Below are 25,433 nucleotides of genomic sequence, written 5' to 3' on the forward strand. Positions count from 1 at the left end.
ACAACAAAGAGTAATAAGTTATTGAAACTTAATATTGAATTATAATATTAAGTTGTTGCAGCAGCCTTTCACGTCACGTATGCATGGAGTGAAACCAAAGAGTGAAATGAAACCAACGGCCATTTTATGCTGCCAGACTCCAGCAGCAAAGCGAGGGAAAGACACCAAAGGTCAAGGTTAGATTAACTTTAATTGGTAAGTAAATATGTTTCTCTTAATTTTCTTAATTTTATGTGCAAAAGCAAGTAACTATCAGCGCTCAATTACACAGCATTAAAATGGAAAGCAGACTGCTTCGTCCTCAGGTTTAAGCTATCAGTTAGCTAGCTAATGTCTTCAAAGTAACTTAGCTAACTTATAAGTGCATTACAATTGGCTTAACTTATAAGTGCATTACAATTGGCTCTAAGGTGCTGAAACTTGCAGTTCTAGAACTGCTGGGCACATTAATGTTTAGTTCTACTTTTTGCAGACATCTATTTTAGCTGACATTAGTGAGGAAATGTAGTGGAAAAGCGCTAGCCGTTAGCAGTCTTTAGCTCGCCAAGGGGGAAAGACCACCATCTGCTTTGTGCAGAACAGTCCCGCATTTTCATTACTTTTCACACCTCCAGTAGGGCTGCTCAATTAATGAATGTTTAATCACAATTACAATCTGAGTTTTGAACGATTATTAAAAACAAAACAAGGCGGTTATTTGCTCCTCTCTCGTGGTTTACTCCAAGTTACAAATCGAGTACACCTCCTAGTGACTTTGTCGCTATTTCTTACTTTTCTGATCCTCTTCTTTGACCTTTTTTTTGAAAGTAGCTAGCCAACAACCTAGAAACATTTCTGGTCACCATTAGCTACTTTATGGAAAACTGTCGTTGACATTTCATACAGGTTAGCAAAACACTCAGCCTGTGCTCCGGACCGTGTAGTGAAATGTTGTTCGCAAACGAAACGGGTCTCAGAGACACACACTGTACTCGCAGGCTCCCGAGACACTAAAAAACGGAAAAAATTCATGCGTGCTGCACACGCACACACCAGTAGAGTGATTGCCGTGAGATTGGGAGAGGGTGTGTGTGCACGTGTGTGAGTTGCAGCGCACCTCCGATTGCTGTGAAAGCAGGAAGAGGGATGGCACGCACAATATGTCTGGGACATTTATTACAACAACTGATGGGACTTGTAAATAATTAGTTTAAAAATAGTTATAAATAACTTAAGAGGAACTGTGAAATGGTATGGAATAGTTTGCTGTTTGCTTGTTTAAGTTCAATTAAGATAATTATTTTATGTATATTTAACAGTAACATTAAAGCCAATAGGCAGAGTAAAAAAAAATTTGAGCTGGTTTTGACTGTATTTTTCTTTTTCAGAAAATGACTAACTGGTTGCAAGATTTCCCAACAACTGTTCCCAACAACAATATCAAAAATTTCAATAACAGCATATGGGCAAGTTTCTGCTGCACGACATTCTCAATTCGCAGGCAGGAAGTGATCAATGAAGCACCACCAGTCATTGACTTAAAAGACCGATGGCCTGCTCTTTTTGATGCAGTTTAGGTAAATATTTTTTCATAATGGTTTGCATCATGCACTGTATTGGAATTGATAACAACATTAATAGATTAACACTAAAAACAACTTTTATTTTTCTTCCCTTTATTTCTATACAGACAAACCAAGAATTCAGAAGAATCACTACAGTGAACTTGGAGGCAACATTTATGGCAAAACTGGACAAGTACACCCTGAAAATAATGTCATTTGTTGTTGGGTTACAGCTGAGTAGATGGAGGTCTAATTGGTCCACCACCACTGAGAACTACATCTCCCAGAATGCACCCACAAAAAGGCGACTGATTGCTGATAAAAAAAACACCTATGCAGGATGGTGGCTCTCAGTCCTCAGTCAAACAGGAACAGCACAGCAAGCTCTACTCATGAGTTGACTCTAAAGACGCCAATGGTTGGTGAATATTGCTTTGTTTATGATATGAAGTTATTTAGGTTGACCACTAAAGTCATGTTGTTTGAGTTTGATTGAATACAGGTGTTTTCAAGCATGTAGACATTTGATTTGTCATTGTCATTGTTACACGTGATGCTTTAATATCCCTTTTTTAAATGATTGAAAACTTGATTTATTGATTGAATTTTAGTGATTCAGTCACGTTTTAATTTATTCATTTACACTTTTAGTGTAGGAAGATTTAGTTTAGAAAATTTTCATAAAATACAATAAACAAAGAACTATGTGATATTTAACACTTGTCTCTGTTCTTTGAAGGTTATGAACCTGATAGTCACTGAACTGAAATTAATAAAGATTGCTGGAAAGTGAAGGAGTTCTCCCAAAGTGTCCCTTTGGAGTAAAACTAGAGTGGAGCTTGACAGTTGATAACCACAGAGCACCCTGGATGAGAAGATAAAGGGCTTCAAACCAGAAAAGCTGTGGACGCAAGAGGAAATAAAGATGGCAGAAGAGGTCTTGGGGAAGACGGTCAAACTGCTGAAGCAGGAGAGGACCAGTGCTAAAAGCAGCTTCACCAGACTAGCCAACTATATTTCAAGAGGAGCAGACACCATGCTGAAGACCGAATTAGAAGAGGAATTTGGAAGACTTTCACACCGGTTCAGGTCAGTTCTTGACTCTAATGATGACTATAGGTTTGGACTGGAGGCTGATGTCAAGGCAGCGGATGAAGAAGCAGAACTTGATGAGCAGCAACTGACCAACATTAGAATGACTATAAACGATGCAGAGAAAAAATGAAGGAAGTTACTGCCATTGTACAAACTAACATGTGAGGAAGGAATGGAGAAAAGGAACTTAAAACATCAATTCATGAAGCAGAGGAAGTAGCTGATGAAGCTGAAAATATGCAAGTCAAAAGTGACAATTTGGAGGGCTGTGAGGTTCACCTCACGTTATTAGGTGAGAAGGCTAGTTAAACCATCTCAGCTATGTCTGCGTGGGAGAAGTGGATTCCTGAATCATCGAGAGATGCAGTGAATGGGAGACTGGAAGGACTGAGAGCGGCCCACAGCAGGCTAAAACTGAGGAAAGCTGAATTTGCCATATCAAGGAGGCTAGCTGATCAAGGCACGAACGGTAAACCTATCCAACCCTTACCACCTGTTGTGAAGATAAAACCAACTACTCTTCCCATCTTCCAGGGAAGTATGAGAGAGTTCTACAGGTGAAAAAAAGACTGGGAGAGCCTGCAAAGGCAGGGAGAGCCCACTGGCTCACCTGAAGTGCTCAAGATTCAGCTCCTGGAGAATGTGAGTGAGACCATTGTGGAAGAGCTGAGACTGTCAACTTATACAACTTCAGATGATATGTTCAGACTCCTGGAGAATAGATACGGCAACAAGTCTACCATTACAGTTGAAATCCTTGAAAAATTAGACAAAATGCCGCAGGTGAAGGGGAACCAGCCGAGGAGAGTCATTGACCTGATTCAGTCTGTAGAGAAAGCCCTGGCAGACCTGACAGAGCTGGGGAACATTGAAGCCATAAAAAATCCGTTAGTCATTAAGTCCATTGAAAGCAAGTTACCTGACTTCATATAAAGAGACTGGCTAACACTTCTAGTTAACCCTAAAAATAATGTCACAGCAGATACTCACTTTGACATGCTCTTGAAGTTCCTGAAGAATCAAGAGGAGATATTGGAAAGACTTGAACAACTGAGAATTGTGGACAAGGTGGGCAAGCCAGAGGAAAGGCATGCAAGAAAGTCTACATCAGCCAGAGCTACAGCAAAAGAAGTTGAAAAGGGTTGTGGTGTCCGTGGTAATTATGGGCACAGCAACAAAATCTTCTTCTGCAAGAAATTTAAAGCTTTCTGAAAAGAAGTCTGTTTTGAAGAAGCTGGGAGCATGCAATAAATGCTTAGGATACCATGATGATGATGGATACTGCAAAGACAATTTCCTATGCAAGAACACGTACTGCAAAAGGGGAGAAACTGGTCCAGACCACCATTATTTCTTGTGTCCAAAAGCTGAAACCAGAAGACAAGGGGGCACAGTTGAAAAAGACGGAGGAGGAAAAGGAAAGTTCACAGAAGAACAGGAAAACATTTTATCACTACTTTCCCCTGAACTAGCAGATCAGTGCAGAAAGGCATTCACAAACAAATCTTCAGTTACACTCAAAGCTGCAGACCAGTCTGAATTACTGAAGAGGAATGAGCTGGTTGAACTTCCGGTGATCATGATGCTGATGCAAGTGATGGCCAATGCAGGTCAGAAGATAGGCACCCTCATTGACCTAGCATCAGACACCAATTACACAACTCACAGAGCTGCTGAAAGATTGGGCCTCAGGAGTGAAGAAATAACCCTGGTTGTACATGGGATTGGTGGATTGACCATGAAGTTGTCACAAGGAGGTACCTCCTAAAAGTCAGAATCAAGACTCCAAAGGGGACTGAAAGAGCACATCAACTAGTCTACTATGGCTTGGATGAAATTGCAAAGGTTTATCAAGCAATTCAGCCTGAAAAGTTAAAGATTCTTCCCAGACGTCCAGCTCGAAGACCTGAAAAGACCAGCCGAAGTCGAGCTTCTTTTAAGCCATCGAGAGGGAAGACTTGCACCCCAAAGAGTTAGTCATTGGAGACCTTGTTTTGTGGGAAGGCTTATTGGGAAAACCAGTGGGCGGAGCCCATCCTGATTTGTTTGAAGAAGTAGAGGTGGCAGCATATGAGTCAAGAACCCATTTTGCTCGCTCTATGCGAACCGCTGCTGTCAAATATCAGGAAATTACAGTTCCAGTAACCAAGCCAGCTTGGCAACAGCAGGAAGATGTGTCTCTGTCCAGATTTACATCTGCCAGTAAATGTGAGTTCCTTGAGTGGTGGCACTGGGACAGCATCGGAACCGCATGTGAGCCAAGATGTGGAGGTTGTCGATGCGGAAATTGTCCACCAGGAGGAAGAGACATGACCTTGGCTGAGGAGAGAGAGTATGAGATCATTAAAGGAGGCCTCACGTACATGGAGAAAGATGCTCACACACCATCACCACATTGGGATGCAAAGTATCCTTGGACTGAAGATCCCGCCTCCCTCCCCAACAACAAAAGGGCAGTCCAGGCTTGTTTCTTAAGGATGGAAAGCTGAGCAAAGAGCCAGAATGGAAAATCGCTTATGCAACCCAGATCCATGACATGGTCGAAAGAGGTGCAGCTATGAAACTCACCAGTGAAGTCCTGGACAAGTGGACAGGTCCAGTGTGGTACGTTAGTCACCTGGTGGCACTAAATCCTCATTCGGTGACAACACCAGTCCGCAGTGTATGGAATACAAATACAAAGGTGTGAGCATGAACGATCTTCTCCTGAAGGGACCAGATGTCCTTAATCCCATAAGAGCTGTCCTGCTAAGATTCAGAGAAGGAGTGCAGCTCTGGGAGATATAAAGAAAATGTATAATTCTGTCTGGTTGGAGGAGCGAGAAATGCATCTACACAGATTCCTGTGGAGAGACAGCCCTGCAGAGGAGATCTGTGAATATGCAATCACCAGAGTCAATGTCGGCGACAAACCTGCAGGTTGCATTGCGCAGTTGGCCATGAGGAAGGCCACAAGTCTACCTAACTTCGCTCACTTGGAGGATGAACGAAGAGTTATTGAAGAGGACAGTTATGTGGATGACCTCTTGACCTCCCACAATGATTTGCACAGGCTTGACAATATTACAGCAAAAGTTGAACTTTTTAAAAGGTGGGGGTTTCTTCCTTATACCCTGGGTCCGGTCAAGGCAAAGTGGGAGGGAAGGAGCCGAAGCAGATGTGCTAAACCAGGATCAAAGGAAAACCGTAATTCTTCCAAACCAGAGGAGAGAGGGAATCAACAAAGCCCTGGGCATCGGCTACCAAGTAGATGAGGACAAGTTCTACATGCTGACCGCAGTAAACTTTTCTAAAAGGAAGAAGATGCGAGTTGGAAAAAATCTTCTTGAAGAAGAGGTGAGAACAAAAACTCCTAACCCGCTGACTAGGAGAGTGCTCTTAAGCCAAGTTGCTGCACTATACGACCCAATTGGCCTAGTTGCACCAGTGAAGCAGAAAGGAGCGATTCTTGTTCGTAAAGCATTCCAAGAAGGAGGGGGTGTCAAGCTGACCCAAGAAATCTGGGACGAACCTCTCTCAAACAGTCTCTGAGAAGAAGCCATACAGCTTTTTGAAAAATAGGTGCAGCTTAGTCAAGTAAAATTCCATAGAAGCCTCATGCCATCCGACTGGAAAGGAAAACCTTGGGGTATCACATTCTCTGATGGAAGTGATAAATCCTATGGAGCTGTGATGTACTTAAGATGGGAGACAAGTCAAGGCATTGTATTTGTCATGGGTGATTCTGCAGGTTGAGTGCTTTGCAGTCTTGTTTCTGGTTTTATTGTATTTTTGGTACTTCCTGTTTTATTTTGTGGATTCACTTCCTGTCTCATTACAGGCAGCTTCACGCCATGAGGCTCCTCACTAATCTGCCTCATGTCTTGCACCTGGGTCCTGGCTTCTCCATTTAAGTGTCTTTGCAACAGTTTCCTTTGCCAGTTTGTCTTCTTCAGTTGAGTACTGTGAACCTGCTCTCAGTAACACTTTGTGAGAGTGTATTTAGTTAGTTTTTGGACTTGTTCAGTTGTGCTGTACTGCCAGGAATCCCTTCTGCTGATTAAAACTGTGTGAGCTCTGCATTTGAGTCCTCTTTGTGCTTTGATAGTACAAACTGGCCACTAATGGACTCAGCAAGCTCTGACTCAGTTTTGGGGGCCCTGGGGGCTCAGGGGAAGAGGCTCCTCCAACAGGAACAACAGATGAGCCTACTGCACCAGGAGATGGGGTAACTCAATGCTCGACATGATCAGTTTGCTACCTCTGTCAGTGATCAACTCAGTTACCTGGTGGAGAAGGTGCAGCAGCTCCAGACCTCTTCAACCCAGCCTCCAGAGAAGAACCACATGCCGCAGCCCCAGAGTAACGAGGTGGAGGTGACTCCTGGAACATTCTCTGCATCCCCTGGCCTATCTGTTCATCTTGCTCATCCTGAGAGGTTTTCTGGGGACTCTGGTGATTGTCAAGCATTTTTGACACAGTGTAGCCTCCACTTTGAACTGCAGCCCTTCTCTTTCCCCACGGAGAGAGCCAAGATTGATTTTCTCATCTCCCACCTTTCGGGCAGGGCCGAGGCTTGGGCCACGAGCGAGTGGGAGCGCGACGCGGACATTTGTAAGTCACTTGATCTTTTTACTAAGCGTTTCACTCAAATTTTTCAGCACACCAGGCCTGGGAGGGAGACTGCCAGAGCTCTATGTCAGCCGCAGCAGAAGAGGAGACGTGTCGCTGATTATGCTATTGAATTTCGTACTTTGGCTGCTGCATGTGACTAGAATCAATCAGCACTTTTTGATGCCTTTTTGAGTGGTCTTTCCAGTGAACTCAAGGATCTGTTAACCCCTCTGGATCTGCCGGAGGATTTGGACTCTCTCATCGCTCTGGCGATCAAGATTGACAAGAGGCTCACAGACCGACAACGAGAGAGAGGTTTCAACTTCCCTTCTCCTCCGGACCGGTGGAGGCGGGGCGCTGCTAATGGTGGCTCCAGTTGGCGTGCGTCAGCCCCTGACTCTTCTCTCAACGTGTCCTCAGCTTCACCAGCTTCATCAGAGGAGCCCATGGTGATTGGCAGAGCCCACCTTCCACCTGAGGAACGTCAACACCGCTTTCGGGAGGGTCTCTGCCTGTATTGTGGCCAGCCGGGTCACCAAGTCAGCGACTGTCCAGTAAACAAGAAGGGACCTCTAAGGAGGTTTTCGTTGGTGAGTTGCACCTCCTTTTCTAATGACATCCAACGTGCAAGCCCCACTGTCCAGCTCTCCACTCCTGAAAAGACTGTTGAGCTGGTGGTGCTCATTGACTCTGGTGCAGATGTTAACTTGATGGATGCTCAATTTGCAAGACAATTGAACTTAGACTTTTTGCCTCTTGAAAGGCCCCTGCAGGCTGTCGCCTTGAATGGACATCCGTTGTGCTCTGTCTAGTCGAACCCGACCTGTTAAAGTGACTTTCGCTGATAACCATTCTGAAATGATTACGTTTTTCCTGTCTGATTTTCCTCGGCACCCGGTCATTTTGGGTCATCCCTGGCTTGTTCGGCATAACCCTAACATAGATTGGTCCTCTGGTTCAATTTTATCTGGGAACTACGACATTGGGGATCGTGAGCTATTGGCCATCACAGTGGCCTTGGAGGAGTGGTGCCACTGGCTCGAGGGGTCCAAGCTGCCATTCATCGTGTGGACCGACCACAAAAATTTAGAGTACCTGAGACGGGCCAAGAGGTTGAATCCTCGTCAAGCCAGGTGGGCCTTGTTTTTTACACGATTTAACTTCACTGTGTCTTATCGACCCGGTTCGAAGAATGTGAAGCCTGATGCTCTGTCCCACCTGCCTAACAGTTTCCTCTGTTCCTGAGGTCCCAGCACCAGTCCTCCCCTTGTCTTGTGTGGTTGGAGCAGTGACCTGGTCTGTGGAGGAGCAGGTAAAGCAGGCAGCTGCTTTGGTTCAGGCCCCTGATGGTTGTCCTGCAAACCGGCTTTTTGTTCCCCCTACCCAGATGTCTCAGGTTATTCACTGGGCCCATGCTTCCCATTTTTCGTGCCATCCGGGGGTCAAGAGAACAATGTTTGTAATTCAGTAACGGTTCTGGTGGCCATCTATGAGACATGATGTTGCTGAGTATGTGGCAGCCTGTCCAGTATGTGCTCGACACAAGACCTCCCACACACGTCCTTCGGGCCTACTTCTCCCTCTCCCTGTTCCCACTCGGCCCTGGTCACAAATCTCTCTGGATTTTGTTTCCGGGCTACCTGTTTCTGAAGGTAATACCACTATTCTCACTGTAGTCGACAGGTTTTCTAAGATGGTGCACTTCATTCCCCTTTCTAAGTTACCCACGGCCAAGATGACCGCAGAGGTATTGTTGTCTCAGGTTTTTAGGATCCATGGTTTCCCGGTTGACATTGTTTCGGACCGTGGCCCTCAATTCATTTCCCATTTTTGGAAGGCCCTTTGTTCCCTGTTGGGGTCTTCTGTCAGCCTCTCTTCAGGTTACCATCCCCAGAGTAACGGGCAGGCTGAGAGGCTAAATCAGGAACTGGGAACCGGTCTACGCATCCTTGCCGCTGAGTGCCCCTCAACGTGGTGTAAGCACCTAGTGTGGGTGGAGTTTGCCCACAACACCTTGCCAACCACTTCTACAGGTCTTTCCCCATTTCAATGTGTGTATGGTTATCAACCGCCTCTGTTTCCTGCTCTAGAAGGGGAGGTCAGCGTCCGGTCTGCCCATGCCCTTGTTCGGCGTTGTCGTAGGATCTGGGTTAGGGCGCGTCGCACCCTCCTGAGACAAACTACGTCCTACAAGTTGGCTGCTGATCGTCTCAGGGTCCCTGCTCCGGCTTACAGGGTGGGACAGAGGGTGTGGCTGTCTACTCGGGACCTTGCCCTCCGTACGGACTCTCGTAAGTTGTCCCCGAGATTTATTGGGCCATTTCCTGTGTCAAAGGTCGTTAACCCTGTGGCTGTTAGACTCAAGCTCCCCAGGTCCATGAAGTGCCACCCGACGTTTCATGTTAGCCGGGTTAAGCCGGCCAGGGAGAGTGCGCTGGTTCCTGCCTCCCGGCCCCCTCCTCCCCCCCGGATGGTTGCGGGGGGCCCGGTCTATTCTGTGCGGCGGCTGTTGGCTGTGCGGCGTCGGGGTCGGGGTCGTCAATTCCTCGTTGACTGGGAGGGTTATGGCCCTGAGGAGAGGTCTTGGGTTCCGGCGAGCGATGTTTTGGATCCCTCCCTGATTCGGGACTTTTATGACCGGCACCCGGATGTTCCTGGCCCGTCAGGCGCCGTGCGTGGGGCGGGGGGTGATGTCATGGGTGATTCTGCAGGTTGAGTGCTTTGCAGTCTTGTTTCTGGTTTTATTGTATTTTTGGTACTTCCTGCTTTATTTTGTGGATTCACTTCCTGTCTCATTACAGGCAGCTTCACGCCATGAGGCTCCTCACTAATCTGCCTCATGTCTTGCACCTGGGTCCTGGCATCTCCATTTAAGTGTCTTTGCAACAGTTTCCTTTGCCAGTTTGTCTTCTTCAGTTGAGTACTGTGAACCTGCTCTCAGTAACACTTTGTGAGAGTGTATTTAGTTAGTTTTTGGACTTGTTCAGTTGTGCTGTACTGCCAGGAATCCCTTCTGCTGATTAAAACTGTGTGAGCTCTGCATTTGAGTCCTCTTTGTGCTTTGATAGTAGTCAGGTTTGTGGAAGCCAAAGCCAAGCTGACACCCTTAAATCAAAAGGGAGATGCCATTAAGGCAGAAATCTGTGGCGCAGTCTTTGCAACCAGGATCAGGAAGTACGTGGAAAAGCATGCTCGAATGAAGATTAAGAGGTGGTTCCACTTACTGGACAGTCAGACAGTCCTAGGAGCTGTCCAATGAGACAATTATGGATACCAAACCTTCTTTGCAAATAGAGTGGGTGAAATCCAGAACGCCGGGCCAGTGAAGTACTGGTGGTGGATCCGTGGAGATCTAAACATAGCTGATATCTTAACCAGAGGAGGCGCTCCTGACGATTTGAAGGAGAATTCCACATGGCAAAATGGACCAGAGTTCCTGAAGTGGCCAGTAGACGAGTGGCCTATTCGATCGGCTGGAGAAGTGGCAGCCCAGGCCAGAGAGAGTGTAAATAAGCTGCAAAGAAAGGCATTTTCAGCTGCATTGACAAGAGCTCAAGCCAAGATGGGTCAGAGAAAAGATCTTTGTAAAGAAGAAAAATCCACTCTACCAAAAAGGTTTCCCACTGGCTGGGTTAAACATCTCGTGGACATAACACGATTCAGTAGTCTAACCAAACTGAAGAGTTATTGCCTGGATCCGTCGAGCTGCTGAGCAGTGGCTAAAGAGGACCTCAAACCCAAAACAGCAAAAATGGATTGCAACAACACCTAAGCAGGCTGGACTGAGAAACACAGAACTTCAGGATGCATGCGATGACATATTTTTCTCATCTCAAGTGGGTGTAACATTTCCAGACACAACTCTCAGCAAATTGGCAGTATACAAAGATGTGAACACTGGACTGCTACTTTGTGGAGGTAGAATCCAGGTGTTCAATGAAGAGAGGACTGCTGTGCCTGTTTTGCCATATGAATCCTGGGTGTCTACTCTGCTGGCACGAGAATCCCATGCAGCTTACCATGAGGGGGTAGCGGGAACCCTTCTCCGGATGAGGAAGACAGCTTGGATAATAAAAGGCCAGAGAATTGCCAAGAAAGTGGTTGACAGTTGTGTGCGCTGCAGGAAGAACAGAGCAAGACTGTGTCAACAAATAATGGCAAACTTGCCTCCGGAGAGAACAGGCCCAGCTGCTCCTTTTGAATTCACTACCATGGACCTGTTCGGTCCATATGAAGTCAAAGATGAAGTCAAGAAAAGAACCAAAATCAAAGTATGGGGAATCGTCTTCTGTTGCATGGCCTCCCGTGCCATACACACAGGCGTGGTAAGTGACCAGTCATCCAAAGGTTTCCTTCTGGCCTACCAAAGGTTCACTTCACTGAGAGGGCACCCCAGGAAGATCTGGTCAGACCCTGGCACTAACTTTGTAGAGGTCAAGCCTGCTCTGGAAAAGCTGTACAAATTCCTTGACCAACTGAACAAGTCTGAAGTTGAAGACCTAGCTGCCAAACATGGGACAGAATTTGTTTGGAAGATCCATCCTGCAGACTCTCCCCAGAGAAATGGTGCAGCAGAAGCTGCTGTAAAAATAGTGAAGCAGGCCCTAAGCAATCTTGGTGGAGAGGGCATCTTCACCTGGGTTGAATTCCAAACCTTTCTTTTCATGGCAGCCAACCTTGCTAACGAAAGACCTATTGATGCCAAAACTCAAAGCAGGGAAGACTGTGTGGGATATATCACCCCAAATTCTCTGCTTCTGGGGCGTGCAAACCTTAAGGGAGACCCTGGAGACTTCCAGTTTGATGGCTACCCATACAAAAGACTAAAAAGTATTCAAACAGAGGTCAGTAAATTCTGGAAAAAGTGGAGCCAATTGGCTGGACCAAACCTCTTTGTACGGAATAAATGGCACACCAAAGAGCGAAATGTCGCTGTTGGAGACGTGGTCTGGTTGGCTGACCAAAATGCCCTGAGAGGACAATACAGGCTGGCCAGAGTTGTTAGTGTCAACACTGACAGGAAAGGCATTGTAAGAGACGTGCTTGTGAGGGAGGACCTTTCCTAGCTATCCGTTTCCCATCAGAAAGGCAGCTGGAAAGAAAGCAGTCGCAGAATCCATTAGGCTTAAACAAAAAATCCCAACCACTATCCTTCACAGAGATGTTAGACGCCTTGTCATTCTAATTCCCGTTGAAGAACAAAACAACAAAGTACTTGTGTGACCTCATTGGGTTTGGGAAACCATGAGCTCAAGTGGGAGGTGTTGGGTTACAGCTGAGCAGATGGAGGTCTAATTGGTCCACCACCACTGAGAACTACATCTCCCAGAATGCACCCACAAAAAGGCGACTGATTGCTGATAAAAAAAACACCTATGCAGGATGGTGGCTCTCAGTCCTCAGTCAAACAGGAACAGCACAGCAAGCTCTACTTATGAGTTGACTAAAGACGCCAATGGTTGGTGAATATTGCTTTGTTTATGATATGAAGTTGTTTAGGTTGACCACTAAAGTCATGTTGTTTGAGTTTGATTGAAAACAGGTGTTTTCAAGCATGTAGACATTTGATTTGTCATTGTCATTGTTACACTTGATGGTTTAATATCCCTTTTTTAAATGATTGAAAACTTGATTTATTGATACAATTTTAGTGATTCAGTCATGTTTTAATTCATTCATTTACTTTTAGTGTAGGAAGATTTAGTTTAGAAAAATTTCATGAAATACAATAAACAAAGAACTATGTGATCTTTAACACTTGTCTCTGTTCTTTGAAGGTTATCAACCTGATAATCACTGAACTGAAATTAATAAAGATTGTTGGAAAGTGAAGGAGTTGTCCCAAAGTGTCCCTTTGGAGTAAAACTAGTGCGGAGCTTGACATTTGTGTCTTAAAGAGGAGGGGCTGCAAGAGTGCCTATTCAGCGCATAATGAAGATGGTGCAAGAGGTATGAATAATGTGATTCAAGTAAAATAGAAAATCCCCCTTTTCCTGTTTCTTTTTCTTTCCACTGCTCCTCCTTCTTGTCTTTTCTTCCTCTTCTCCTTTCCCTTTGTCCGGTTCCTTTTCTGCTGCTTCCCTAATCCTCTTCCTTTACCACACTCCTCTTCTACTCCTTCCCCCCTTTTTTCACATGCTTCACTGCAAGAACTCAAAATCAAACAGAAAATATTCAATATTTTTGAAGTCAAAATCTCTCATTGATCTAAACATTGAGACATTACCTAAAAGTAAGTTGTTTTTTACTTGTTTCCAAGTTAGATTCGCTTATTTCAAGCTAATTTAACACTTGGATCAAACAGAAAAAAAAACTGCCAGTGGAACAAGGGTTTGTAATGCAGAAAAATCTTATTTCACTGGCAGATTTTGCTTGAAATTTGTGAAATTGCACTTGAAACAAGTCATAAACAAATCTGTTTTCTGGTAATGTCAATCTCCTTTTTAATTCCTTTGCATTATACTCTTCTTCTTCCTCCTCTTCTCCATGCTTCTCTAAACCTCTCTCTTTCACCTGTCCTTGTCTTCTTCTCCTCTTCCCTCTTGTCCTGGCCCCTTCCTCCATTTTCTCCAATTTTACTGTCTTTCCCTTATCTGTCCTCATGTTCCTTTTCTCCCCGATTTTCTCCTCTTCCTCTCCTCCTGGAGAAAAAACCTCATTATTGCCTCTTATTAATAGGGGAGCTGCAGTTTTTTGCAACTTGGACATCATTTCTAAAATGCAAATGCTTATTTACTCATCCAGACAATTTTGGTACCGTTTGAGTTTTTTGAGATATATATATAGGTAGGTTTAGCGGCCAGGGCTTTCAGTGCCATCACGATCGCCCGCCATCTTACCCCGGCTTTCCACCAGAGCCGTCAGCAGCACGTTACTGCAGCAGCACGTCTTGCTCGCTTAAGCTGCTGCTTTGCCCTTCCCACAAGACGCGAAGCAGCAGGGGAGCAGCTGTCACCGACAGAGCACGAAGTCACACGTGACTGTCAGTAAACACAACAACAAGCAGGAGAAAACTACAACATGGCTCCAAAATGTTTGTGTTTTATGTTCTGTCCGTTTTATAATCGCCAATACGGACCTGAAAAACAAAGTAGACCGCTAGCTAGGTGATAGTAAAGCAACCGGAAGGAAGTACGTTTCTTTATTCTGAAAATCTCGGGAGCTTCGCTCCATTTCCGCGTCCGATTTCCTGTCTTTCCTTCCCCCAAAATGTCGAACCTGACCCGTTTCAGAGGCGTCGCGCGTAGAAAATAGAACCGGCGCGTAAAGGCCGCGACATGATGCTCCTGAGACGTGGCCGACTCGCGCTGCTGACGGCTGCCGACGGCTCCGGTGGAAAAGGTTCTGTTGACCACAGCGGTTCCTATCAGCAGCTATGACGTGCTGCTGCAGTGACGTGCTGCTGACGGCTCCTGTGGAAAGCCGGGGTTAGTTGTAGTTTGAGCAGAACTTTCACTCTGTGCTCTGTGACGGTTGGTTACAGAATTGTAGGAAAATGTACAAATGCTGCTTGTACAACAACTAAGATGGCACGTGGCCATGACATCACTGAAAGCGCCAGCTACTGACAGTTAAGCGCCTGCTAGTTGTACTAAATAACTGTAAAACATCCTGGATAATATTGTAGCGACCCCGAGCGTCTCAGCAGCAGGTTTATAGTCCCCAAATCAACCAACAGGAGGCAGTAGTGGTTCACACCAGACCTTTATTAGGCTTTTTCTTCAACACTTTGTAACGCTACAGACTAGTGATGTGTCGGTCGCGAACGAACCGGCTCTAAGAGCCGGCTCTTTGAAGTGAACGACGGGAGCCGTCTCGTCATTGGGAGCCGTCCCCTACCCTCCCCCTCCCCTCTTGCTTTGGTGAACGCTACAGGCGATTGGTCAACATGTGTAACTGCGTGACCAGACTGTCCACACACAGAGCAGTAGGGACGGGGAAGAGGGAGGATCAGACTCAGACACACAGCAGAGTACATGCGGGTGGAGGTAGACGAGAGGGAATGAGGAGGAGGAAAAAGGTGAGCAAGATATAGAGGAGAGTGTGACGAAGACGGTGAGAAAATGAGCGCCAGCAGTCGGAAAGTGAAGATTTCTTAAAGTGTTCGGTTAATACATCCATAGAAATGATAAACATTTGATATATTGCATTTGTTTACATTAGTAAATCATTTTACATATAGTTTTGCATTATTTTGGTTATAAATGTACTCTACGCAACAGAAAATCTGAGGAGCCATTTGGGAGCCGAAAGAGCCGGCTCTTTTTGGTGAGCTGAGCCAAAAGAATCGGCTCTCTAAAAAGAGCCGGAATTCCCATCACTACTTTTTTTTTTTTTTATTCCCATCACTACTACAGACACCGATCCTCTATCACGCTCCTACCACACAGAGTCACGGTGTCAGTTAACCATGCTAATTCAACCTGCTCCACAGAACACACATCACCTTCCCTGTGGCTTACATTAACACAACACTCACACAACACGCAAATCAACACCTAGGAACTGGCAGAACGATAGGATACATATAACACAATACCCAGAATGCACCTGGCTTACAACCCCAGCCATGTCATTACACTATCAATGCTCCGAACTATCAGGTGAGTAGCGCTAGCGATTTATACCAAAACATTAGTAAAATGAAGGCATTTTGTGACAGATAATACCTTATTTAGAGGCCATTTACATTACCTATTATCTCATTATATATGGGGAAAACCTCCCGGAGGACTCAGATAGCACCAAAGTTGATTGATTGATTAAATTAACGTTTCGCATGCTAGAAATAAGGTCCAGGTTACAAATAACAGCAGCTCCCCTTTAAACTACTTAAATACAGTCATGGAAAATGGGGTTAAGTATAATGAAAAGAACCCTGATTAGAAACCCTTCCTCATATAGGAATACGTTAATATTTTTGTCATCTTATTCACAGGATGATTCTATGGAAATGAGGAGAGGTTTCAATTCATGGATTGGTGGTGTACATCAGAGAAAAGGAGGAGAATCTCTTTAAAGAACAGTGTGTAGGTAAATCTGACACAGAAAAGCAATTTTTGTAAATCTTGTTTTTAACAGTTTTTTGTGTTTTTAAATCTGATCTTAATTCTGACCTATTTATGCAAGTTTGATGGGGATCTTACCAACGTAGTGTTGAAAATCATTGTAACCAGATGTGCCTCATCTGATCCAGCCAGCGCCCAGATTGTAATTGAGGGAACAGAAGTCCTGGAAGAAGTAGACATACCCAGAGCCTGTGCCTTGCTAATGGGACTGATCTACTCACTCAATCTCAGCTACCCAAAGGAACTTAAAAACACCTTTGAAGTGTTTCAAAAGGTATTTCTTGAGCTGGATAGCCTAAAAGCAAGCCCAAAAGTAATGTCTCTGAAAAGTAAACAGCTGTTCTAAAATATCAGAACTGTCCACTATTTGAGCAGGAAATGTAATTTGTTAATACGCTGTGTTTACATGTTTTTAAGGTTTACTTAAAGTACACTAAGGTTACACCTGAAATGAACTTGAAGTTTAATAAAAGTTAATATCTCAGGTTATGTCTGAAGGAAACTGCTGTACTAAAAATGAGAAGAGTTAAGCTGTCCAATTATTCAGCAGGAAATGTATGTACATACACACTTTGCAAGTTTTGATCTTCACTCTTTATTCTGTACAGTTACAGTACATTTAATAGAAGACAGTGAATGAAAAGGTGAGACGAGAAAGAATGTAAACAAGGAAGGTGGGCTAGAGAAGAGGAAAGGGCTAACAGAAATATTAGAAACACACAGAGACACACATTTTAAAACGTTCTGGTTCATCACACTGTTTACATTTCAAATTTATTCCAGTAGTACAAAAGTACACTAAAGTGTAAGTTAAGTAAGTATTTTTTTTCCTAGTTGATTGAGTGATGCTGATGAGGTAGTTTCTGTACTGTGCTGACATTTTGCACTGAAACTGGATATTTAGACTGGGCTTTAGCAATGATCACATCTGCAACTATGTCCTTCTTCCAATATTAGTGTTTGATTGCAATAAAAATTATTAATACAAAGGTCAAAATAAACACCTTTTTTCACTGTAAAACTGGAGTTGTCATGTCCAAGTTATTCTGACTTAAATGAAATATGTTGGTAATACTCAATGAAATCCCGTCCCGGGTGGGGTACACCCTGGAGTGGTTGTCAACACAGAGACACAACAGACACACAACCATTTGCACACAAAAAAAACCACACACATTTAGCTTTGCAATGAATTCTGCTGGATGGGCAGAAAATACTCGTTTATTTGATTACAAATCTAAAGGGAATAAGCAGTTTGAAAATGAATGAATATTTTTCTGCAGTTTATACTTGCCTGACTTTGCACAATAAGTTGTGAGATAGGAATTTTATCAAGCCACTTGATTAGGAGAAATAGTTTGGTCTTAATACAGCAATTAGCTCTGGTTTCCTTGATGATGTCTCAGCAGGAGATTTCACACAACAGCTTCTCACTAAAGGTCACATATTTTTAAAAATGCTAATGAATCAGCTGATCACCTGAATCAGTTGATCTTGCTTTAGTTATACACACCCTAAGGCTGCAGGTGTATAGCTATTTCTGGCAGGCTTTGCTTTACTTAAAGATCTTAGTTCTTTAAGTGTGATTAACAGATTATGTCTTAGTTCTCGCAACAGCAAAAATAGGATGGAAAAGCTTTTATTTAGATTTTTGAACAACAGTAACACCAACTGGAAAAGTCCTTCTCTGGAAGTTATCAATATTAGCTTAGTGTTAATGAGCATCATCGTTGCGACTATAAATGTCAGGCTCCCACCTCACTAACACACTCCGTCTGGACCTAATCAACTTCCTGCTCCGTCATTGGACCATTATCACTCACCGCTCCAACGCTCAGTGCTCGTCTTGCCACGACCAGAGCTCCTGACTCGTACTCCACGTTTCGGATTCCAGTAAAACCACCATGTTAACCTCCAGTCCTCTCTCCACTCAGACTCTCGTATTCTCCGTGGTCACAGATCCCCGTTTTCTCTCCTCTGTTTCGCACATTCCTGGATTCTCTCAGCTCAAGCCTGCCACTCTCTGCGTGTGGATCGCCAGTTAAATCCCAATCCCAGCCTCGCTGACAATAACAGCTCCTGTAAGCACTGTGTTTGAGGCTTTATTTTATCGTCTAAAAGTCACGGTCATTATCAGTTCTGTAAACACAAAAACACTGAAAAGGACCCAAAAAAGCGTAACAACTATGCCAGACCTGTAATGTCACCACAACCAGATAACAAAAACAAACAAGGTGTGCAGCATGCACAAACACGCCCCTTTAAACTCAACATGGTGAAGATGGGTTAGGTTGAAGGTTAAATAACAGCCTTCAGAATGTAGAGTTTTGACAACCAGTGAGGAAGAGGAAGAGCCAATGTTATGTTTTCTGATTTGATTTTTCATTTCTTTTTTTGACATAAATTCCTTAGAGTTTCCAGGTTAAACTTGGTTTTATTGTTTATTTTTTACTATTAATATTGATGCTGTGATTGCTTTTTTTATTTTTATTTTTTACAATATCCGCCTTTTATCTATTTCTATCATGTTCCTTGTGTTAGTGGACAGCACCTTGGGCCTCCGCAGAGGTGGTGGAAGCTGCTATAGAAATAAAATTGATGATGATGGTGATAAAAGAACTTAAACACCTACATCTAGTTTGTTACATCACGAGAGCGACTGTAATGAGGTGAATAAAAAAGTCGTGCACATTTTGTCTTTTTTTAAAAGTCGTTTGAAAAGCATAACCTACATTTTCTAGCTTCCTCCACATTAGTCTTTACCTATTTAGTATAGTGGATAATTTCTCTTGAACTGGTCTTTGTTATGGAATTCACAGATACATTTGTCTGCTTCTGTTCCTCATTCGCACTCACTTTGATCTGGGCATTGAAGCGGAAAATGACTGTGTGCTCTGTTGGACTGTTTTTGTGCATGTTCGTGGGCATATGCATGTACTTGTGCATATTTGGAGTGGATGTTGCTCTGAAGATATGTTGGATTGTGTGCATGAGATGTGCAATATTTTCTTGTGCAGTTCAGGGACGGCATTTATCAGTGGTAGACAGTCTAATTAAATGAATGAAACAAACTCTTGTCTTTTGGGTTTAGGTGACATTCAGATTTTATGGACCATGTCAAAACAGGTCTTCTTAATGATGCTGCTTTGGAAAGCAAAAGTGTGTGTGTGTGTGTGTGTGTGTGTGTGTGTGTGTGTGTGTGTGTGTGTGTGTGTGTGTGTGTGTGTGTGTGTGTGTGTGTGTGTGTGTGTGTTATATTTCTGGTAGGTGAGAGTGAAGGAGGAGTGATGTGAATCCATGATTAATGCGGCATCGCCCTTGTACGTTTCAAAAAGGAGAGAAGATGGAGGTAACAGCATTAGCATTCTGCTAGTGCTCCTGGAGGAGTCAGCTATGCCCTCTGTAAAGAGGGTTGGCTGCTTTCCACATTACTGAGCAGATATATCAGATAAATCAGGATGGACACACACCAACAAGGTGTTTTCCTCAACTATTCCATGTGGGTCCTCTGTGCATATATCGAGTGTTAAGATAGGACAAGGTGTGTCTTGTGAATGAGTATGACTTTTGTTGTCACCGATCCAGTTTATTGCAATGTATATGTAATAGTGAATTTTACTTTCAATGGAGCTCATGAGTTTAAGTATTTTAAGTAATGACTGACGTTTAATATTTAATACAGGATCTTTTGGGTTGTTTTATGAAGTGATGACAGCAGCCTCTGGTTAGTGGTATGCAGAGCAGGATGCTTAAACACTTAGAAGTTCTGCTGATCTGACAACTTTTGACACTTCTGTTGGTGTTCTGCATGGTAAAGTAATTTGAAATATGAGCCTCTCTCTCTCACACAACTTATCTTTGTCCAGATTTTGTGGTTCTGGAGGCCTCGGAGCATCACCACCTGTCTTCAGACTGCAGAAATAATCGTTGACCCAGTTAACATTATTGTCTTCTCACCTGTGACACAGATCTAAGAGTTTTGTGTCTACAGCTGAAATTGGGACGTGTTTGCTATACAACAGCACCTAATCAATGCAGTACTTTAACTTGGATCAATATTTTACTGGGCTGCTTGTCTTTTTAGAGAGTTGGAGAAACAACTGCAAGTTGGAATCACTCTGAAATGGTTCCTTTTGCATGTTAAAACTGCAAATAAGTAGCACGGTTTGCATGATAGCACTGTTGTCTCCAGTCAATCACATCTTTGTTTCACAGATCAACCCCTCCCAATGCCGTCTCCCATTCCTCATACCTTCTTATCCGCAAAAATTAAATTGAAGTAGCTCTGGATGGGTTCCATGAACTTGAATTTTTTTTCTTATTTCTTTCTTTCAGGGGGGGGGGGGGGGGGTCTAATTCATATTTTTGCACATATTCAAAACATCACCAGCACAAGAGCAAGGAAACTTGCATGAAGAAAGTTAATAAACGCTACGTAGTTCCTGTGCAACTAAAATCAGAACTATAATAGTGTTCTTGACCTCAATTCCCTATTGGTCCAACGTACACTGAAGACTGCCAGGGCACTGTTTGTCCTTGATGAAAAATGTGATATTTATTTACAGGATCTCAAGAAATAGTCTTAAATCTGCACCGAAGGGCCTTGAGTATCTGTTAGTGCAAAGCAAAAGTTTAAGAAGACAAAAACAAGTACTATCTTCCATTGGGAAAGAGAAGGAAACTCATCTGTGGGTAATCCTGTTGTCTAGTAGCTCCGGTTTGGGCCAACTGAAAACAAGTGCAATCAGGGGCTGTGAACGAGCTGTTTCTCCCCTCCCTGAAAACACTCATCAGGTGATCTAGGCCTCAACCATTGATATCAGCTGCTTCATGAACACCTGTTTCCAACTCGTAGCACAGCATAAGTTTGGTGGCATAACTGAAGCGTCAGCCCTTGTGTCTCAGCCCCTCCGGTGTGAAGACACTCCGGGGTAAAGACATACGTGTCTACCTGCGCGTGTCCACAGTGCAAGTACACAGAGCAAACAAACTCGACCCAGATGCTGCTCCATCGACACCTTGCAAAATGTGCCATTATCCTATACCTGTGATCACTGGCTTCAGAGGAACGTCACACACAGCAAACCGCTTTCGCAACCTTCAAAACCTCAGCTTGCTAAAAACCAACTCCCCCTGAAGACACCCACCTGTCTATGGGACTGTGGAACTGCCAGTCAGCTGTAAACAAAGCAGACTTCATTACCGCATATGCAAACCACCTGCCACTTGATGCACTGGCTCTCACTGAGACCTGGATCAAACCATGTGACAATGCTACCCCATCTGCTCTCTCAGTTAACCACATTTTCTCCCACACTTCTCGTGCATCTGGCCGAGGTGGTGGAACGGGCATGTTAATTTCCAGCAAATGATATACAGTCAGTTGCTACCCATCACTGAATACAACTCCTTTGAATACCATGCCATCCAGGTAACTGTACCGAAAAAATTATTTTTGGTTGTCATATTTCGCCAACCAGGTCAACTCAGAGACTTTCTTGATGAACTTGACACCCTGCTTTCCTCCATTCCTGAGCACGACTGTCCCACAGTGGTCCTTGGAGACATGACTATTCACCTGGACAATCCCAGCTCATCAGGCTTCCTGTCACTAATGTCATCATTTGATCCAAAACTAGTACAAAGTCCTCCAACTCACAAAGCTGGAAAATCACTTGACCTCGTTTTCACTGAGACTGTGCCATAGACACAATCTCTGTCACACCGCTGCATCTTTCCGATCATTACTTCATCCATTTCAGCACGACTCTTCAAGGGAGGTCCACTGCTTCCTCCCCAATGGTCTCATTCCCCCGCAACCTCCGCAATCTGGCACCCAACCACTCCTCCTCTCTTGTTGCCTCCACTCTTTCATCTCCCAGCACATTCTCGGCTTATGAAGGGAATGATGCCACTGAGCCACTCTGCCCCACACTCTGCTCTTGTCTCAACAACTTGTGCCCTTTAGCCACTAGACCTGCTAGATCCTCTCAGTCGCATCCTTGGCTAAATGATACCCTCCGTCTCTACGCACCAATCTCAGAGCTGTGGAACGGAAATGGCGCAAAACAAAAGATCCTGGTGATGAATTGAATTTCTCATTCTGCCAGTATCACTGATGCAAAGAAAGCTTTATACACTGACAAAATTCTCAGCTCTACTGACTCTCAGAAACTATTTTCGACATTCAAATGTCTGCTCAACCCTCCGTGTCCACCTCTTACCAACAATCCATCAGCTGACACCTTTTCCTCATTCTTTACTGACAAAGTGGCAGCTATAAGCAAACACTTTACTCAACTGGCCACTTCTGAACATTCACTACCACAAACTCCTTCTAGCCCAACCATCTCAGGCCCTACTGCTTCATTTTCTTCTTTTTCCCCTCTCACTGAGAACTGTGTGTCCACGCTTCTCACGTGCAGCCACCCTACTACATGCCCACGTGACCCCATTCCGACTAAGCTGCTCCAAGCTATTGCTCCTACAGTAGCCGCAGCAGTCACAAATGTGATCAACGCTTCACTGACATCCGTTACATTTCCCACCTCTCTCAAGCATGCTCAGGTTAAACCGCTGCTAATAAACACATCTCTTCCTCCAAATCATGTGGAGAACTACCGACCTATCTCTCTCCTCCCTTTTTTGTCCAAAATCATTGAAAGTGTGGCTTTCAAGCAGATCACAGAATATGGCTTCTTTTTGTCCACACTCTAGAATGGGCATCACGGAGAAAGCACACGCCTGGTTTGAATTGTACCTCACAGGACGATCATTCAGTGTATCTTGGCTTGGACAGTCCTCTACCGTGCACCATCTTGCCACAGGAGTCCCCCAGGGCTCTGTACTAGGACCTCTTCTCCTTGCCATATACACCACCTCACTGGGTGAGATCATTCGATCACATTGCTTCACCACTGCTATGCAGATGACACCCAGCTCTGTCATTTCCACCAGACGACCACACTGTCTCTGCACGAATATCAAACTGTCTCTCTGACATATCAAAATGGATGAATTCTCACCATCTCCAACTCAACCTCTCTAAAACTGAACTACTTGTCATCCCAGCAAAACCATCCATACAGGACAATATCTCAATACAAAATGACTTCCTATCTCTAGCTCCTTCAAAGGCAGTTAGAAATCTGGGTGCTATGATTGATGAACACATGACCTTTAAAGGACATGTTGCCTCTGATCTCGTTCATGCCGCTTTGCGCTGTATAACATACGAAAGATCAGACTATACCTAACACAACATGCCAACCAGCTCCTGGTGCAATCTACTGTCATCTCCAGCCTTGATTACTGCGATGCCCTTCTAACTGGTCTTCCAGCATGTACTGTGAGACGTCTTCAAATGGTCCAGAATGCAGCGGCGCGTCTGGTCTTCAATCAGCCAAAAAGAGCACACGTCACCCCTCTGTTCATTAAGCTCCACTGGCTACCGCTAGCAGCACACATCAAATTCAAATTGCTAACACTAGCATACAAAGTCCGAGATGATACGGCTCCCATTTACCTGAATCCTCTTGCAAAGGCTTACGTCTCGGCCCGGCCGCTCCGGTCATCACAGGGTCGTCGGCTAGCAGTGCCTACACCACGCTCAGGATAATCCAGACTCTTCTCATGCATCGTTCCACAAATGTGGAATGACCTACCAAGCACTACCAGAACAGGGGCTTCCTTTTCAATTTTCAAGAAACTCCTGAAGACCCTGCTCTTCAGATAGCATCTTCTAAACTAGCACCCTCCCTGCACACGTCCCCCCTCTCTACTGTCCACTCTTTGTTCCCTCTTCTCCGTGATTGATGTCAAGTTGTTGTTGTTATTATTGTTGTTGGCCTCAAGGGCAACATGCCGATCATCACTTGTAAGTCGCTTTGGACAATAGCATCTGCTAAATACATAAACATAAACATAAACATGAAATAGTCATGGAAATGTGGGAGTCTGCTTTAGGAATGCCTGGGTTTCATCTCTACTTTTTGCAAATGTTGTGGTTCTGTTGGTGTCTTCAAGCCTCAACCTCCATCAGGCTTTGGGGTGGTTCACAGCTGAACGAAAGGCAGTTCCTCCAAGACTGATTTTAACAACTGCTAAAGGGTGGAACTAAAAGTTGAGGGTAGTTTCTTTCCCCAGTTAAAGGAGGTCAATTACAGAGGGTACGGAAAGTTTTCAGGCTCCCGTCAATTTTTCTCTGTCATTTTGCAGCCATTTGCTGAAATCAATTAAATTCACCCCCCCCCCCCCCCCTCAATAATGTACACACAGCACCCCAACAGAAAAACACATAGTTTTAAAAATGTATGCAGATTTATTAAAAAGAAAAACTGAAATATCGCACACATCCATGCACTGGTGGTGATGAGCTACAACGTAGCCACAGCTGTCCTGGGGCACACTGACGGAAGTGAGGCTGCCAAACCCTGGTACCACCGGTCCATCAAACGACCACCAACAAGCAACGTGGGTTAAGTACCTGAAGTACACAATGATTGCAACAGTACCTGCAACCCTCAGGTTACAAGACGGGAACTTTACTCCTCTGCCTCCATGGTGCTTGTGTTGTGATGTAGATGTCATCAGCTAAAAGAAGAAAGACTGAGCATTTCAGAACATTCTCGTGTCAGAAGAGTGACCTGCGCTGTCTGCATGTAGTGGTGGAGTTGTTCACAAGTCCATTTTGAGTTGAGCAGACAAATCGATTCTTACATTTACCCACCAGTGCTTGTCATATTCATGTTCCTTCAATCCCAATCATGTTGATTGCACAGTCCGTTACCTTCACGTCTTCCTGTTTTCAAAGGGTTCTGCTCTTCTTTTGTTGTACCTTAACATATCATATTTAAAATGTTCTGAAATGTCTGTGATAAAATTCATTATGATAAAAATAAGCATTATTAAATTTAATTAAATCTCACCTGCTGAGTCACTTTCTCAGAAACAAGAGTAGTTTTTTTTGCTTTATATCTCATGACTTACAGTATGGCGTTTTCCTGCTTTGATCACTTTCATTCCAAGGCATCTGACTCTGATGGATGTGATCGCTCCACACCCTGTTTAAGGGCTGGTGGTGGTGGTGGTGGTGGTGGTGGTGTGTGTGTGTGTGTGTGTGTGTGTGTGTGTG

General features: G+C 44.2%; 1 protein-coding gene across 1 annotated transcript; it reads left to right on the forward strand.

The window, feature by feature from the left end:
* The first annotated feature begins 2,297 nt into the window (after positions 1-2,297).
* LOC129153544 (uncharacterized) lies at positions 2,298-17,316 on the forward strand. Its single transcript, XM_054732901.2, has 3 exons — positions 2,298-12,690; positions 13,010-13,181; positions 16,171-17,316. Exon 1 carries the CDS (start codon positions 8,722-8,724, stop codon positions 9,946-9,948), a length of 1,227 nt encoding a protein of 408 aa, XP_054588876.2. The 5' UTR covers positions 2,298-8,721; the 3' UTR covers positions 9,949-12,690; positions 13,010-13,181; positions 16,171-17,316.
* Positions 17,317-25,433: the final 8,117 nt, after the last annotated feature.

This window comes from Nothobranchius furzeri, chromosome 4 (assembly GCF_043380555.1).
Source record: "Nothobranchius furzeri strain GRZ-AD chromosome 4, NfurGRZ-RIMD1, whole genome shotgun sequence".
Classification (NCBI taxonomy): domain Eukaryota; kingdom Metazoa; phylum Chordata; class Actinopteri; order Cyprinodontiformes; family Nothobranchiidae; genus Nothobranchius; species Nothobranchius furzeri.

Coding starts and splice junctions, on each gene's coding strand:
- LOC129153544 (XM_054732901.2), top strand. CDS start 8,722: ATGAGACATGATGTTGCTGAGTATGTGGCAGCCTGTCCAGTATGTGCT.